The following is a 14,716-nucleotide window of genomic DNA, read 5'->3' as shown; positions in this document are numbered from 1 at the left end:
GAGACACACGTGGGATGGGCAGGCTCCAGAGTGCAGGGTGCTCCACCTGTGACAAGGGAGGGACAGACCCCAGGGTGGGGCCTGGGATGTAGGGCAGGGAGAGGACGGCTTCCCAGAGCTGGGACTTGGCAGGTGTGTGGGAGGGCTCGCAGGCCTGGCCCTGTCCTGGCTCTGGGTCCCGTGTCTGAGGCGCCAGGGATCTGCGGGGCATTGAATGCGGGTTTCAGAGCCAAGGGGAGGGGGCTGCGCCTACTGAGTAGCTGGGGAGGAGCCTGGTGCGTGGTGAAGGGGCCGGGGGCTGGCCGGGGGCTGGCTGACCCGGCGGGAGGCTGGTCCTGCAGGCTGCCAATTTCCGTGGTTGCAGTTTTTAGAGGCAGTGCCCCTTCCCCACCCCAGGGCACAGAGGTCTGCGCTGCTCACTGCATGGGACCTGGGAGGAAGCGAGAGCACCTGCGCTTACTGTGGGGCTGCTGAGTAGGGAGAAAACAGGCTTCTTTCCTGAGACTGCCCGAGAGGCCCAGACGCAAGGACATTCTGGCTGAACTCCTAGCCGCAGCCAAGGGGGGTAGAGCAAGTCTTGGTTTGGAGTCCAGCTCTGCTTCTGCCCAGTTGTGTGACCTTGGGCAAATTCCTGGCCCTCTCTGGGCCACTTTAACATGGAGATGAGTGGGGGTCAGACCCCTCCTGTGGGTCAGTGTGACCTGTGTGTGACCTTAATGAAAACCAGGGGCCCAGGCACTGTTGTAGGACTGCACGCCCCCAGGCCAGGCTGCCGGCCCCTTCCATCTCTGCAGGTGTGAACACAGCCCCGGAGAACACACCTGGGTCCTGAGTTTGACTGTGAGGCTCCTTGGGGGAATAGGAGGCAGCGGAGGAGAAAGTGAGAGAAAGCCGCAGTCTCCTGACTCGGCGGGAAACATCTCCACTCATCGCTCCCATCTGGGCTCAGGGGGCTGGGCACTCCACTCCTCTCCCCTCTCAGCAGGGCTGGGACTGACAGAGAGGGGAGGAAGCACATGCCCCAGCTGCTTGCTCGGGTGCCTTCGATGAGCTGGGACAAACCCAGACGCCGGGCTGTAACCGCCCCAGCCCTCCGCGTGGCTGTGCTGATGCGAACCCAGTGCCGCTCACCCCCCCCCCCGCCCCGTGCCGGACATATCCTTCGGGGCCTGGGGTGCTGCCGCAGCTCCGAGGACCCTTTCTTTTCAAACCCCCAGAGTTGGTCTGCTTTGCAAAGAAGGGGCTTCAGTCACGAGCCCGGCTTGAACTGGAAAGCGGTGAGGATGACATACCAGGGCCGAGCACATCCAGCCACATCTCTGCCGGATCCTCAGAAACGGGAAGCCCCTTTTAGGGAGTTTTCCAATTTGTAGAGAAGGAAGCTGAGACCCAAAGGGTTTTTCAAATGTGTCAAATGTATGTGTAGCTCACTTTTGGCCGCTAAAATAGGCGAGCTGACCTCGGGGACAGCAAGCAAAACAGACCTGTGTTACCTGCCTGCTGTGGAGCCAGCAGCTTTGCAAACAGCCCGTGACCTTCTGTCTTCCCCGGGGGTGGCTGAGCACCCAGGACTGCACTGTGGGGTCGGGCTGAGCTCTGCAAGGAGACCCCCGCCCCGGCCGGCCTCCGGAAGCCCATGGCCTGAGGGGCAGGCAGACCCCGGGGTCGACACGCTGTCCAGCGGGCAGAGCTGGGGCCGTGGGGCCCGGGAAGGAGGACCGGCCTCCAGGAAGAGGGAGAGGTGTCCCCAAGCTTAGTCCTGAAGGATGCCAGGGCGATGACCAGGGCCGCGGAGAGGGCACGGCCTGGCGCTGACGAGGGAGCTGGTGAGAGACAACCCCCAGCGTCACTGCCTCTCCGTCTTCTCTTCCTTTCTAGATGCAGACCCAGGGCTGCAGTCAGGTTCCCCGGGGCTCCGCCCCCCATGCCTTACAGGTTTGTGCCCCGGCGCCGCTGCCGCGGGTGGCCTCACGTCTGGTCCTGGTGTTGTCCTGTCCTCGCTGGTGTCCTGCTGAGTGTAGGAGGAGCTGGGTGTCACCCATGGAGGGGAGGTGCTCCAGGGCCCCTGTTAGTGGCACAGACTGAGCAGCTTAAACAGCGGAAATGTATTCTCTCACAGATCTGGAGGCTGGGAGTCCAAGATGAGGTGTGGGCGGGTTGCTTCCTTCTGAGGCCTCTCCCCTTGGCGTGGCGGCCGTCTTCTCCTTGTGTCCCCACCTGGTCGTCCCTCTGTGTGTGTCTGTGTCCCGATCCCCTCTTCTTACAAGGACACCAGTCAGACTGGATCAGGGCCCGTCCTAGGCTGCTGCTGCCACCACAGCGGGTATGGAGCACTGAGAGGGGCTGGACGGAATGATGGGGAGGGAGGGACCTGCTTAGAAAACAAGGAAGGAGGCAGCAGGAGCTGTGAGTGGGGTTCAGAGAGGCGGCCGAGTTCTGGGCTGGGAAGTGGGAAGGCCCTTTGTGGAGACGGGCTCCATTTAGATGGGGCAAGTGGGAGATGTGGGAAGGCTAAGTTGCTGGGTAGTCCAGGCAGGGGTGGGGGCTGGACCGGGAGAGGGATGTGGAGCCGCCAGGTCATGCCCTGCAGGTGGGGTGGACACAGGTGTAGTGAGTGGAGCGGGAGCTGAAGAAAGAGCATGCCCACGCAGAGATGGGGCGGGCCTGACGCCCTGGAGTGGAGGAGATAGACAGTCAGGGGAACCCTCACCTCGGGGGATGCACTCCATGTGGTTGGGGACAGAGGAAGGGCAGGAGTGGCTCCAAAGAGCGGTGAGCATTCGAGGAGCAGGTCTCAGATGTGACCGCAGCAAAAAGGCACCCAGGCCAAGACGAAGGACGTGATGGTGGGAGTGGTCAGCGGTGACCTCAGAGGGCCGTTTCTAAGACTTACCTGGGATGTGGGACCAAAAGCAGGGTTATTGCAAGTGCTGCTGATGCCGAGAAAGATTTGCGAGAGTCAGGGGGCGTGAAGGATGGAGCCGTGGGGTCAGGCTGGAGATGGGCTTTAGGGTCACTGAGACCGTCCTGGAGTCTGACAGAGAGGCCTTGGCTGGTAGAATAAGCTGGAACACATCCACCATAATCTAAGAGGAAAATAACATCTCTGAGCAGCAAAACTGGGTGAAAGAGGCGGCCTCTGCCGTTGGAGCTCACAGAATCATTTGAAAATGCATTGCTTGCTGTCATCCTCCGAAAACCAGATAATTTCTGCAACTTGAGAGCTCAGTGGTCCTTGGAGCATTTCCGGCCATGCTGGAGCGGCTGCCGCTCTGCTGGCCCGTGTCACCCGCCGTGTCTGTCTGACGCCAGCCTCCCAGTCGCTTGTTCAAACGTGCGTGTTGATTTTAAGAATTCTTTCAAGCTGCACATTAAAAAAATACCTTGTGAGCCGGTGTTTCTGCTGGAGTATGACTTGTGATAGTTGCTCTGGAAGGTTCTTGGCGTTGACATATTCTGCTTTCCGTCTCCTCCCCTCTCCTTTTCCAGGAAACCAGAACTTCCTCAGAGAGCATCATTTCGGGCCCTGCTTCCAGCGCCTCGGGGTCTCCGAGCCGCGCCATTTATGTAAGTTGGAGGTTTTATGTTTCTGTGGAGGTGTGGAGGGACAAGGGCCCTGGGGTCACTGCTGAGCATGGCCCAGGGGCTGGGGAGTCCTTGCGGGGGCATTGGGGTGTGCGGCTGCGCTCCCATCACTGGGGGTGGGGGGCGGAGATCCGTGCAGACCTTGTGAGGCTGACTCAGAGCTTCAGTGTAGACGTGCGTGGGACCCAGCGACTCCCCGGGTGTGTGGGACAGGCGCACAGAGAGGGTGCTCAGAGCTGCCCCGCCCAGCCCCGAGGGCTCGCCTGAATAAATAGGACCCAGGACATGCAGGACCGGATGGTCACCGCGAATAGCAGGGCAGACCTGTGCCTCTTAAGGGGGACGTGTTCCTAGGAGAACCATGTTAAGGATAATGTATGTTATGTGATCCTGTTTCCAAAAGAGTGTATGTTTGTGTATATACAGGTGTGTGTATGGGCGTGTGTGTGTGCATGTAGTATGTGTGCACATGTGTGTGTGGGTAGGTGGGTATTTGTGTGTGTGAACGTGGTGTGTGTGCATATAGGTGTGTGTGTGCGTGTGGGTATGTGTGTATGTGCATATGATGTGCGTGTGCGTGTGTGTGTGTGTATGTGCGTATGGGTGTGTGTATGGGGGGTGTAAGGGGGATGTGTATGTGCACATACATATGGTATGCGTATATGTGTGCATATGGGTGTATGTGTAGGTGTGTGTGTATGGGGGTGTGTGTGTGTGCACATACGAGTATAAGAATGACTGGCGGGGCTGGCCCGGTGGCACAGCGGTTAAGTTCACATGTTCTGCTTCTCGGCGGCCCAGGGTTCACCGGTTCTGGTCCTGGGTGCGGACATGGCACCGCTTGGCAAACCATGCTGTGCCAGGCGTCCTACATATAAAGTAGAGGAAGATGGGCATGGATGTTAGCTCAGGGCCGGTCTTCCTCAGCAAAAAGAGGAGGATTGGCAGCGGATGTTAGCTCAGGGCTAATCTTCCTCAAAAAAAAAAAAAAGAAAGAAAGAATGACTGGGAACATTTTAACTAGTTGGTAATAGCCGTTACCTCCAGGTGGTGGGGAGATTAGAAATGGGGCTTATGGCTGTCATCATTTGCTCATTTACTCGTGTAAGCACCAGGATCCACTGTCTGGGACACAGCCCCCGGGCACCAGTGCGAGGTCGGGAGGACGAGCCTTGGCCTGGGCATCCCAGCCTGGCTCCCCCGCTGGAAGGGACGGCTGGTGACGGGGAACTCATCACTTATCCCATCCCCATAGCCAGCCGGCCAGGGCCTCTGTTTGTTATAACACCCTGTGCGTCAGATCCGCTCTTCCAGACACTTCTTCTCAGCCCCAAATCTCTCCTACTAGTAGGACGCAGAGTTGCTCCTTCCCTGATTCTGACGGGTGCTAACGACGAGTGCTTAGTCCTTGCTGAAGGCGACCGTCACTAGCCCGCGCAGTGAATTGCAGCGTAGCCGTTTGCGGGTGTGTGCTCGGAGGCTGGGAAAGGCAGTGTGAGGTCATCAGATCAGCTGTGTGTCCTTGGGTGAGGCGTTAACCTCTCTGAGCCTCCAGGAGCTCGTCTGAACCGTGGGAGACCCACTGCACCTGCTGTCCAGGGCCCACTGAGCACAGCCCCAGGCCCAGAGAGAGGACTTAGGAAACGCTGGCTGCGATTACAGTTGGTACATCCATGTCCGTTTGCTGGGGCCGCCGTCACAAAATACCGCACACAGGGCGCCTTGACCACAGAAATGCATCTTCTCACAGGCCTGGGGGCTGCAATCTGATGGTTGGTTCCTTCTGAGGCCTCCCCCCTTGGCTTGTAGATGGCCGTCTCCTCCCTGTGTCCTCACCTGTCGTCCCTCTGTGTGTGTGTGTGTCCTGCTCCCCTCTTGTTACAAGGACACCTGTCAGATCGGATCAGGGCCACCCATATGACCTCATCTCCCCTCCGTCACCTCTGTAAAGACCCCTCTCCAAATACAGCCACATTCTGAGGTGCTGGGGGTTAGGGCTTCAATATGGATTTGAGGGGACACAATTCAGCCCATAGCACCATCAGTGTCATGAGTGATAATCATCATGACGTGTGATTTAGATGAGACGGTGTTCGTAAACGCTTCTCCGGGGGCCCGGCCGGGGCAGTGCTCGCAGATGCTGCTGCGGCTGCCATACCTGACACGGCGACCGCTCAGAAATGGGGGCGCTCGTTGTCTTGAACAAGCTGGTGTTCGCAGAGGGCTCAGGCACTGTGGTGACCGTGTGACCGTGGGATGGGCAGTGACCCCGGTCTCTATTGTCATGGTTACTTAAGGGTCATACGACAGGAAGCAGTGGAGCTGGGTTTTGAACGCAGGTGTCTGCCGTCCCAGAGTGTGGGTTCTTTCTGGGGAGACCCGCTGCTCGGCACTGAAAACCAGCTGTGGTGGGTCCCTTCCTCCAGCAGGCAGTTCTGAGCACAGCCGGGTGCCACGCCCCTTGATCAGGTCAGACGGCACGCCTGCCCCTAGGGAGCTTCTGGGCAGACCCTGAACCCGAGGCTACAAGGCGCAGTGCAGGCTGTAGGTGGGCACAGAAGGTCCCCCCAGCTGGGTGTGCATGCACTGGTAGACTGCACCTTGTTGTGCCGTCTCAGCTCAGATCAGCTTCCTGCTCAGCAAACACGTGGACACTGGATTCCAGTTTTAAGCAGAGGGCCCTGAGCAAGTTAATTTCATCCAGTCTCTTGAATCTGACCTGCCAGTTCTTGGTTTGACCCACTGGAGGTGCCTTGAGTGCAGGGTGCCGAGGAGCGCCTCCTGCTGCCCCCTCCAGCCTCCCAGCATCACTCGCTTCTTAGATGCAGCTCAGAGAGGTGCAGGGGCCGGTTTGTGTCACAGCCTCTAAGCCATGGAGCCACCATCCAAGGACACATGCGTCCAGTTCCTACACGTGGGCTCCCAGCACCACGGCCAGCGTCCAGTCTGGACACAACCGGCCCTCCCAGGGACCAGACAGGCCACAGGCCAGAGTACCCTGATTGTCCGTCCCAAGTCAGGGCTGGTGTCAGCACCCAGTAGGCGGTGCGCGTCCTTGGAATTGCTTCACCAGGGAGACATGAGTCCGGTGAAGCAAGCCCTGTCATCTCAGGGCTCTGCCCTGCTTTTCCTTCCTCTCTGCTGGTATCTTGTCACCCAACTGTGGGCCTCACCGTGTGCTCAGTGCTGGGCCCCCAGGACCTCGGAGGGTGGCCCAGTCCATGCACCAGCTCAGCGTGCTTCAAAGGATGCCAGCGCCTGGGACCCCGCCTGCTGGGGGATGGTGCCATCAGATGCAGCTTCCTCACCCCTCACAGCCCAGCCCGGCCCAGGCAGGGGGCGATGGGTCCCCGCGATGTCCCTGTCTGCAGGAACAGAATGGAATTCATGGTGAGGTGGCCGTGCCCCCCGTGGGCTGTGAGCGCCTGGCGGACAGGGACTGTGCCTCGTTTGTCTCAGTGTCAGGGATAACATGTACACACAGTAGGTACTCAATAAATTGTGGGATTTTTAAATAATCTCTTTTACTGGGTTTTTTCTTTATAACAAAAGTAGTTCGCCTTTAAAAGAAAAAAATAGTAATCAGTGCAAAAGAGAAAATGAATGCCATTTATTATCCTCCCAGCCAGGGTAGCCACTGTTTATATTTTGGAGGGTGCCCTTCAGGTCTTTTTTTTCTCTCTTTCTGTCTGTATTTTTTTTTTCACAAAACCCGTCACACTGAATATCTAGTTTGGTACCCTTTCTTCACCATGGCGATAAAGCAGGGAGGCGGCGTAGCATAAAAACAGCATCGTTACACTGTAATACATTATTATCGACAGGATTATATTGTGATTATAACGTCATATGTGGCCATATTATTGTTATTATTTGTTATACTGGGAAGAATATAGGAGGGAAGAAAGCAAAGAGATAACTCTTGTAGACACACCCCCCCCCCCCCAGTGGCCTCTGCCAGTTAGCGTAGCCTGTTGTCACGGCGACCACACCAAGGCTTTGGCACAGGAAGAGATGGGTCTGTGAGCCCCACCGGGCAGGATGGGGGCCCAGGAGCTGGGAGCACAGCCGCTTAGCCAGCAGTCGGGGTGGAGCAGCCTCTCTCTGAGCCGTGTCGGAGGCCGTTGGCATCGCCAGGCTGTCTCTCTGATCCCTGCTGTTGGGGGCTGACCCTGGCGAGGCCGGCCTTGCTGACGTAAGCACCGTGGGGCTGGGAAAGCCAGTGGGCAGCTGAGTGCTGTGATGGTGGCAGAGACAGAGGTGAGAGAGGGCAGCCCAGCCTCCACCGTGACCTGTGGGTGCAGGTCTCTCCCAGCCCTCGGTCCAGGTCTGATGCTCACGACATCCAGCAGGTGGACGGACGAGACGCAGGTGGCATTCCCGTGGTGCAGGAGGAGACGGAGGCCCAGGGAGTCCTCTTGACTTTGTCACATGCCCATTGATTTTGACTCAGTTCGGCAAGCGTGCCCTGAGGCCTCCGTGCTGACTCGGGGTCCCGGACCCCCAGGAGCCACAGTCCAGAGGAAGGGGACAGATGCACCAACACACAAGGATCAGCACCTTTTTCTGAAGGGGAAAAGCATCTAATGCAGATGGCGGAGGGGAAGCAGGGACGGTCCCCAGGAGCCGGGAGGCCTGGGAACGGCATGTCTGAGAGAGGGAACAGCATGTGCCAAGCCCTCTGCTCTGGGTGATTGGGAAACTGTAAAGGGTTCAGTGTGGCCAGTGGCATGGGCTGGGGCAGTGAGAGGCTAGGATAAGCAGGTGCACAAGGGCCAGATCCCCGGGGGCCCCAGCTCACAATTCCCCTGAAGGCAGAGAGATGCAGCTGAAAAATTCTCATCAGGGAACCATGCTGATGGCAAATGGCAGACTCTGGATTTGAACTCAGATCTTCTGAACGCTGCCCAGGGCTCCAGAGGGAATCCTCAGACGTTCACTCTCAGCCTGTGTCCCAAATGGCTGGGTTCACCCCACGGGCACCCAAGGACTCATGAGAACCTTGGAGTTGAGTGGTCAGGGAGGCCTTCCTGGGGGAGGTGGGCTGGGGTTGCTGGACCCTGGAGGGTGCAGGAAAGCTAGAGTGTGGGGGCTGAGCCTGGTACACTGGGGGCACAGGAGGAGACGTGTTAGGGTAAACAGCCTGGGAACGTGGAGACCAAGTTTGGGGATCACAGCGAGGGTTTGCGTCATCCATCCGAGAAGGGGGCTGCTGGAAGATGTGAGCTGGAGGGTAACGTGGTGTAGCTGGAGCATGAGAGATATCATGCTGGCAGAGAAGAGAGTGATGGTGGGGGTCTGGGGCGGGGGAGCAGGGCTCTGGAGTCAGAGAGCCTGGATCCTGTCCCACCCCACACCTGCTTCCCTGGCTGTGTGACTCTGGGTGAGTTACCCAACCTCTCTGGGCCTGATTTCTTCCTCTGTGTAGCACAGTTACTATGAGTGCTCTCTTTATGGGCTTGTTGTATTTCATGAGCGAGTCCTAAAGGGCCTAGGCCAGTGCTGTCCCAGGGTGGAGTCATAGCATCACAGCTGCTGGTGGTGATGTTTGTTAGGAGTGCATGCTGGCTGGACAGCCCCCAGGAGGCTGCTGCCAGATCTAGGTGTGGGCAGTGAGGACCTGGGACTGGAAGGGGAGAGCAAGTCCCATGGCAGAGGGCGGGGAGGTCCACACTGGCCCTGGCCGGGGACACTACCGGAGGCCAGGGTTGGAACGAGGGTTCTCACTGGGTTTGGGGTGGAGCCGAGCTAGTGGGGACAGCCTGACTGGCCAGCTTCGCATGTGGCTGGCAATGCCAGGCTGAGATCAGTCCACCGCAGAGGGGGACACGTCAGGGGAAGGAGGCCACCCCGTGTGGCAGCTCCAGGAGGTCCGGGAGCCGTGATGTCCGCCCAGCGGGGAGCTGGGTCGTGGTGGGTGAGGCTGGGAAGGCAGGTTTCCCTCATCCGTTGAGATCCTGCACCGTAGACGGTCGCTCAGCACTGGAAGAGTGCGGCAGAAACTGGGGCATGTTTGGGGGACCGGCCTCGTCGCCGCTGGGAGAGCTGAGGGTCGTGTGTGTGGTTTGGCTGAGGCTACGGTTCGGCTGGAGGACACCGGTCTTTGGACCTGTGTGAGCACACCACGTGCCCCAGGCAGCCCCCGGGGTCCCCGGAGACAGGGAGGAGGGGCCGCAGGGGCAACAAGCCTGGGGGCCGTGGGGTGTGCAGAGGAAGCCTGGGCTGAACTGCTGGGAACAGCGGCCAGGCACACCTCACCTGAGCAAGTGCCGTGCATCCCTGGGTGTCAACGCGCACGAGCGCCCTCGTGGGCCAGGTGCGGTCCTCGACCCCACGGAGGTCACACCCCAGCTGGCCTGTCAAGTGTCAGGCACTCTGCTGCCATACTGCAAGTGCTCAAAAGTGCTGAGTGTGTGTGTGCAAGCGTGTGCGTGTGGATGTGTGTAAGTGTGTACTTGAGTGGGTGGGTGTGATTGTGTATGCAAGGGTGCATGCTAGTGCATGGGACTGTGTGTGTGCAACTGTGTGGGTGTGTGTATGGGGGTGTGAGTATGTGTGCTAGTGTATGGGTATGAGTATGTATGTCAACGTAAGTGTGAATAAGTGAGTATGTGAGCATGCGTAAGTGTGAATGCTCTAGTGTGAGTCTGGGTGTGACTGTGTGTGCAAGCATGTGTGCTAGTGTGCAGGTGTGTGTGAGAAAGAGTGTGTAGGAGTGAGTGTGGGTGAGTGTTTCTGCAAGTGTAGGTGTGTGAGAGTATATAGGCATGTACAAGTTGTGCAAGTATCTTTGCTAGTGTGTGTTAGTATGTGGGCATGGGTGTGAGTGGGTGGAGGTGTGTGAGTGCTAAGCATGTATACATCCACACGTATACATCTTAGAAGGCACATACTCTGTGTATGCGTATAAACACATATGCATATGTGTATATATTTGTGTATGCATGCGTGTGTATATATTGTGTTTGCATGTAAGCAGACATGTCTGCATGCACCATACATGTGTTTGAATGCATGCGTGTGCATGTCTTTTATATGTGTATGTTTTGTGTGTGCACAATGTATGTGTGTGCATTTATGTGCATGCATGCATATATTGTGTCTGCACACATGTGTGCATTTGTGTACATATATGTGTATTTTATGTGCCTACACAGATGTATTTGTGTAGGCACATATGTGTGTTTATGTGTGCATGCATGTATTGTATATGTGTGTTTTGTGTGTGTGCAGGTAAGTGTGTATTGTGCATGTGTATGTGTACATGCATGGGCATATTTGCATTTATTGTGTACTTGCATGTATTCACATGGGTGCTTGTGTCCGTGTGTCTGTATGCCTGTATGTGTGTATGCATGTGCGTTCGTGTGTTTGCATTATGCACAAATGTGTGTTCACATGTGTGCACACATGAGTGTATGCATATACATGTGTGTGCTGTTTGCATGTGTGCACACACAGATGTGTGTTTGTGTTTAGGCCACAAGCTGAGTCTCACTGTCTGCCAGGTCCCTGCCAGGCCTGTCGCAGATTCAACCTCTTCAACCCCAGGGCTGTCCTCCGGGATGATCTCCCCCACTTTGTGGAGAGGAAAGCGGAGGCTCAGAGGGGACACTTTCTCAAGGCCAGTGGCGTGGCTCTTCCGTGGCTGCACCTCGGGACCTAGGCGCACATGACCGCAAGGCCTCTCCACCTCCGTGTCTTTGCCCCGCTTCGCCCGGGCTGGGAGCTGGGGAGCCCCGGCTCCCGCTGGCCTTGGGGCTGCTGCCCTCTGGGGGTCTAACCGTCCTCCCTCTGCTCGTTCCTTCCTCTTGCAGGCGAAGCTGGGCGATGAGATCCTCGACTACAGAGACTTGGCTGCTCTTCCTAAAAACAAAGCCATCTACAACATCGACCGCCCTGACATGATCTCCTACTCGCCCTACATCAGCCACTCGGTGGGAGACAGGCAGAGCTGCAGTGAGGTACGGCCCGCCGCGTCGCCGGGGCACAGGTCCATCCGCTCCGTGCTCACTGCTCTCTGGGGACGCTCAGCCTCCTTTACTGCCCAGATAAGCTTGCGCGCGCATCCTCTCCAAAGACTTCCCGGTCTGCTCTGGCCCCACCCTTTCGCAGCAGGCTGCGGGCCGCACACTGAAGGAGCAGGTCTGGAAAGCGCCTTCACGGGGCAGAAGGCAGGAGCACGCCGACATTTAGGAAAATGACAGGATGAGTGAGAGTCTCTCTGTTTTCTTAAGTTCAGGATTAATGTTTTGTTCTCTTTATCCGGCACATTCCTGGCCGTGCTCTGCCCTCCCCGGCTGTGCCATGCTCCGCGTCGATCCCATGAGTTCCGTAAGCTGGTTTGCCCACCTGGTTGAACCACAGGTGGTTTATTCCCTGGCGACCCTGTGGGCAGTGTCCTTTACTGGTGACTTCTTGTTCCTGGCTCCTTTCCCCATTTAATGTGGGCTTTGCTGTTGGTTTTCACTTTCCGTTTGGTGGTTTGGAGATTTTGTTGTGACTGGGGGTGTCTAGGATAGACGGGAAGAGCGTCCGCCAGGCCCTCGTTGAGTGAGTGTATGTGCTGTTTGCATGAGGATGAGCCAGCAAGGCTCTCCCCGGGGGCAGGAGAGCTCAGCCCCTCCGCTCATCTCCCCTGAACCTTCCTGTTGGACTTTCCAGCCAAGGGCTTCTTGGGGAGTGAGCCTGCGGCTCAGGGGCGCCAGGCTCGATGGGGGTGGCGCCTCATCTTCCAGCATCTAGTCCGAGCCGCGTCGAGTCTTAGCCCAGGCAAAATGTGCTGGAAGAGAGTCAAAGAGGGCAGGTGACCTGGTCGTGGAGCCCAGACAGTGAACTGCAGGACCAAGACCAGAATCCAGGCCTTTCTGCCCCAAAGACCACGTGCTGGCTGTTTCCTGTACTCTCCCTCATGCTTCCACTGTGACCCGGGACCCAGATCTAGAGGGCTGGGATCAAGTCCCGTTCCACCTCCTCCCAGCCCAGGGATGCGGGCCAGCCCCCTTATTGGAGCCCAGGTATTTCTGGGAGAACTGGTCGTGGGGACCTCAACCATGCACAGGGCCACTGTCACGTGGATGTCACGTGAACAGAGCACAGCTTCACACGGCCAGTGGACACGGAGTCTGAGCTGTCACCTGAAGTCACACCCCTCACTCGGCCCATTGTCTGTGAACCATGGATGATTCCTGTCCCCCAGGAGAGGTGCAGCGGGAAGGGAGGGCTGTGCACGTGGCCTAGGAGTCACCCTCTCGGGTACCTGGGTGTGCCTCTCAGCTCAGCTGCAAATTTGTGCTTCTGTTTAAGATCCGCAGCCAATCGTCAGCTGGGCTCCCTCCCCGAGGGGCCTGCAGGGGGATCACCTGCCCTCCAGGTGGTCCTGGGTCAGCTGTCCTGCCCAGGCCAGGGCAGCCCAGGGGGACAGAAATTCTCAGTGCACCCATGGGTCACGCCACAGTGGCTGATCAGTGTCACAAGTGTCACTGTCACCACCCACCCTCAGGCCTGCTCTCCCTCTGCACTGATGCTGGGCACGTATGCTTCTCTGCTTCCCGGGGCCCAGCACTCTGGGAATGATGTCCCTGATGTGGATGAGATGACGAGGCTGAGGGGAGTGCCCAGCCCAGAGCGTGTGCTCACAGAGGCAGAGCGGGGCCTTGGGCCCAGGTGCCGACTCTGTCACTGCCATCTCCAGGCCAGCTTCTGCCATTGCCCAGAGGCGCCAGAGGCCCCTCCCTCCCTGTCTCATGGGACCCCGAGGGCTGCCTGCTGTCTGAGTCCTGCCCTGCCTCGGCTGGGTGCCTGCTTGGTGGTGATCTTCACAGGGGCTCTTCTGTGGGCAAATGATGGAGTGGGGACCGGGAAGCCACAGGACCGTGGGTCAGGGGACTGAGCTGAGCAGAAACTGGCCTCAGGGCGGGACATGCTTCTCTGGAACGGTGGCCTCCTGGCGTTTATCACAGTGCAGGAATCCAGCTGAGAAGAGAGCAGTAGGCTAGAAGCACGGACCTGGCTTTGCCCCTCTAGCTTCAGTCTCGCCTTCTGTAAAATGGGCGGACTGGGAAACAGTCCCCTTCCCATTCTAGGGGGAGGGAAATGGGCATGAGAGAAGGTCCTGGGTCACTCGGGGCTCCTCGACGGAAACCCCACAGCACCTGTGGACCTCCCAGGTGTGTGTGGGAGAAACCTTAGGCAGGGAGCTTTTCTGCCCAACAGCCTGGTTTCTGGAGCCTCTTCTGCTCTGCGCTGCCTCTCTGGGTCTTGGCGACACGTCTGTGGGGGGCAGATGGGGCCCACCTGCTTCAGCGGGAGGCGCCTGGCTGGGAGGGTGGTCACTGTGCCCCAGGGCCCCGAGGCCCCCACTGGCAGAGCTCACCCCAAGCCCCGAGGCTCCGGACCACCCTCTCTCTCTGGGTCCCTCCTCTCTCTTTTCTGGAGAAAACCGAGGGTGCTGGGCTCACAGGATGCGCCACCCACACCCTGAGCCGACAGCCTTCCTTTTGGAAAAATATATCTTCGTGGGAGAGCAGTGGGGCCTCGAGCCAAGATGGAGACAGGCTCCAGGCTCGTCCGCACAAAAAAGTGTCCTGGAGACCTCTTTCTTGGGGTGCTATTGACCGTATTTCTCCTAAAAGTCTCTGGAATCCCGTGTCGAGTCTCGTGGTGGGTTCCTTTCCCATTTGGAGGAGGGGGGGGGGTCCTGTCGTGCGAATGTGTCCGTGTCCTGTGTTGTCTTCTCCCCAAGTGACCGCCTGGTGCCAAGGCACTAACGGCTATTCTGTGCTGTGTCCACAGTCCCTTCAGTTGCTCTCGCCAACACCGACAGAGGTAACCGCCCGCCCCCAGCCCGCCCCCAGTTTGCTCATGATGCCGCCACCCAGGTTATAAAAATAACCCCCCGTGGCACCCCCAGCAGGGCCTCCGTGGCTCTTGGCTTGGCGTCTGGGGCCGTGGCCCTCCATGGCTGGGGTGCCCTCCTCGGGTTGGTTATTTTCATAATCCGGTCTCATCTGCATGCTTCCCTCGTGCGTCTGCCGGCCCTGCCGACGCGGACACCTGGACACAGGGCCCGTGCGCTCGGGATCACGGCTTCCTTCAGAGAAAAAACCCAGGAGGCTGGTCCTCCAGGGCC

At 58.2% G+C, this 14,716-nt stretch overlaps 1 protein-coding gene across 50 annotated transcripts in view; it reads left to right on the top strand.

Moving 5' to 3' along the window:
- The window catches only part of ABLIM2 (actin binding LIM protein family member 2), a 156,863-nt gene that overhangs the window by 93,648 nt on the left and 48,499 nt on the right, over nucleotides 1–14,716 (top strand). For 15 of the 50 annotated variants that reach the window (XR_011538363.1, XM_070613397.1, XM_070613394.1 and 12 more), the window contains exons 9-11: nucleotides 1,879–1,935; nucleotides 3,490–3,567; nucleotides 11,403–11,549. Coding sequence is in view for 48 of the 50 variants with exons in the window: in XM_070613397.1 (XP_070469498.1) it covers nucleotides 1,879–1,935; nucleotides 3,490–3,567; nucleotides 11,403–11,549 (282 nt within the window). In the remaining 2 variants the exon portion in view is untranslated. Of the gene's footprint in view, nucleotides 1–1,878; nucleotides 1,936–3,489; nucleotides 3,568–11,402; nucleotides 11,550–14,379; nucleotides 14,413–14,716 lie in introns of all 50 variants that reach the window. The other 35 variants (XR_011538362.1, XM_070613378.1, XM_070613383.1 and 32 more) reach the window with 3 other exon arrangements.

This window comes from Equus przewalskii, chromosome 3 (genome assembly GCF_037783145.1).
Source record: "Equus przewalskii isolate Varuska chromosome 3, EquPr2, whole genome shotgun sequence".
NCBI lineage: Eukaryota > Metazoa > Chordata > Mammalia > Perissodactyla > Equidae > Equus > Equus przewalskii.
The sequence above is the reverse complement of the archived record's forward strand: the minus strand, read 5'-3'. Positions and strand labels throughout refer to the sequence as shown.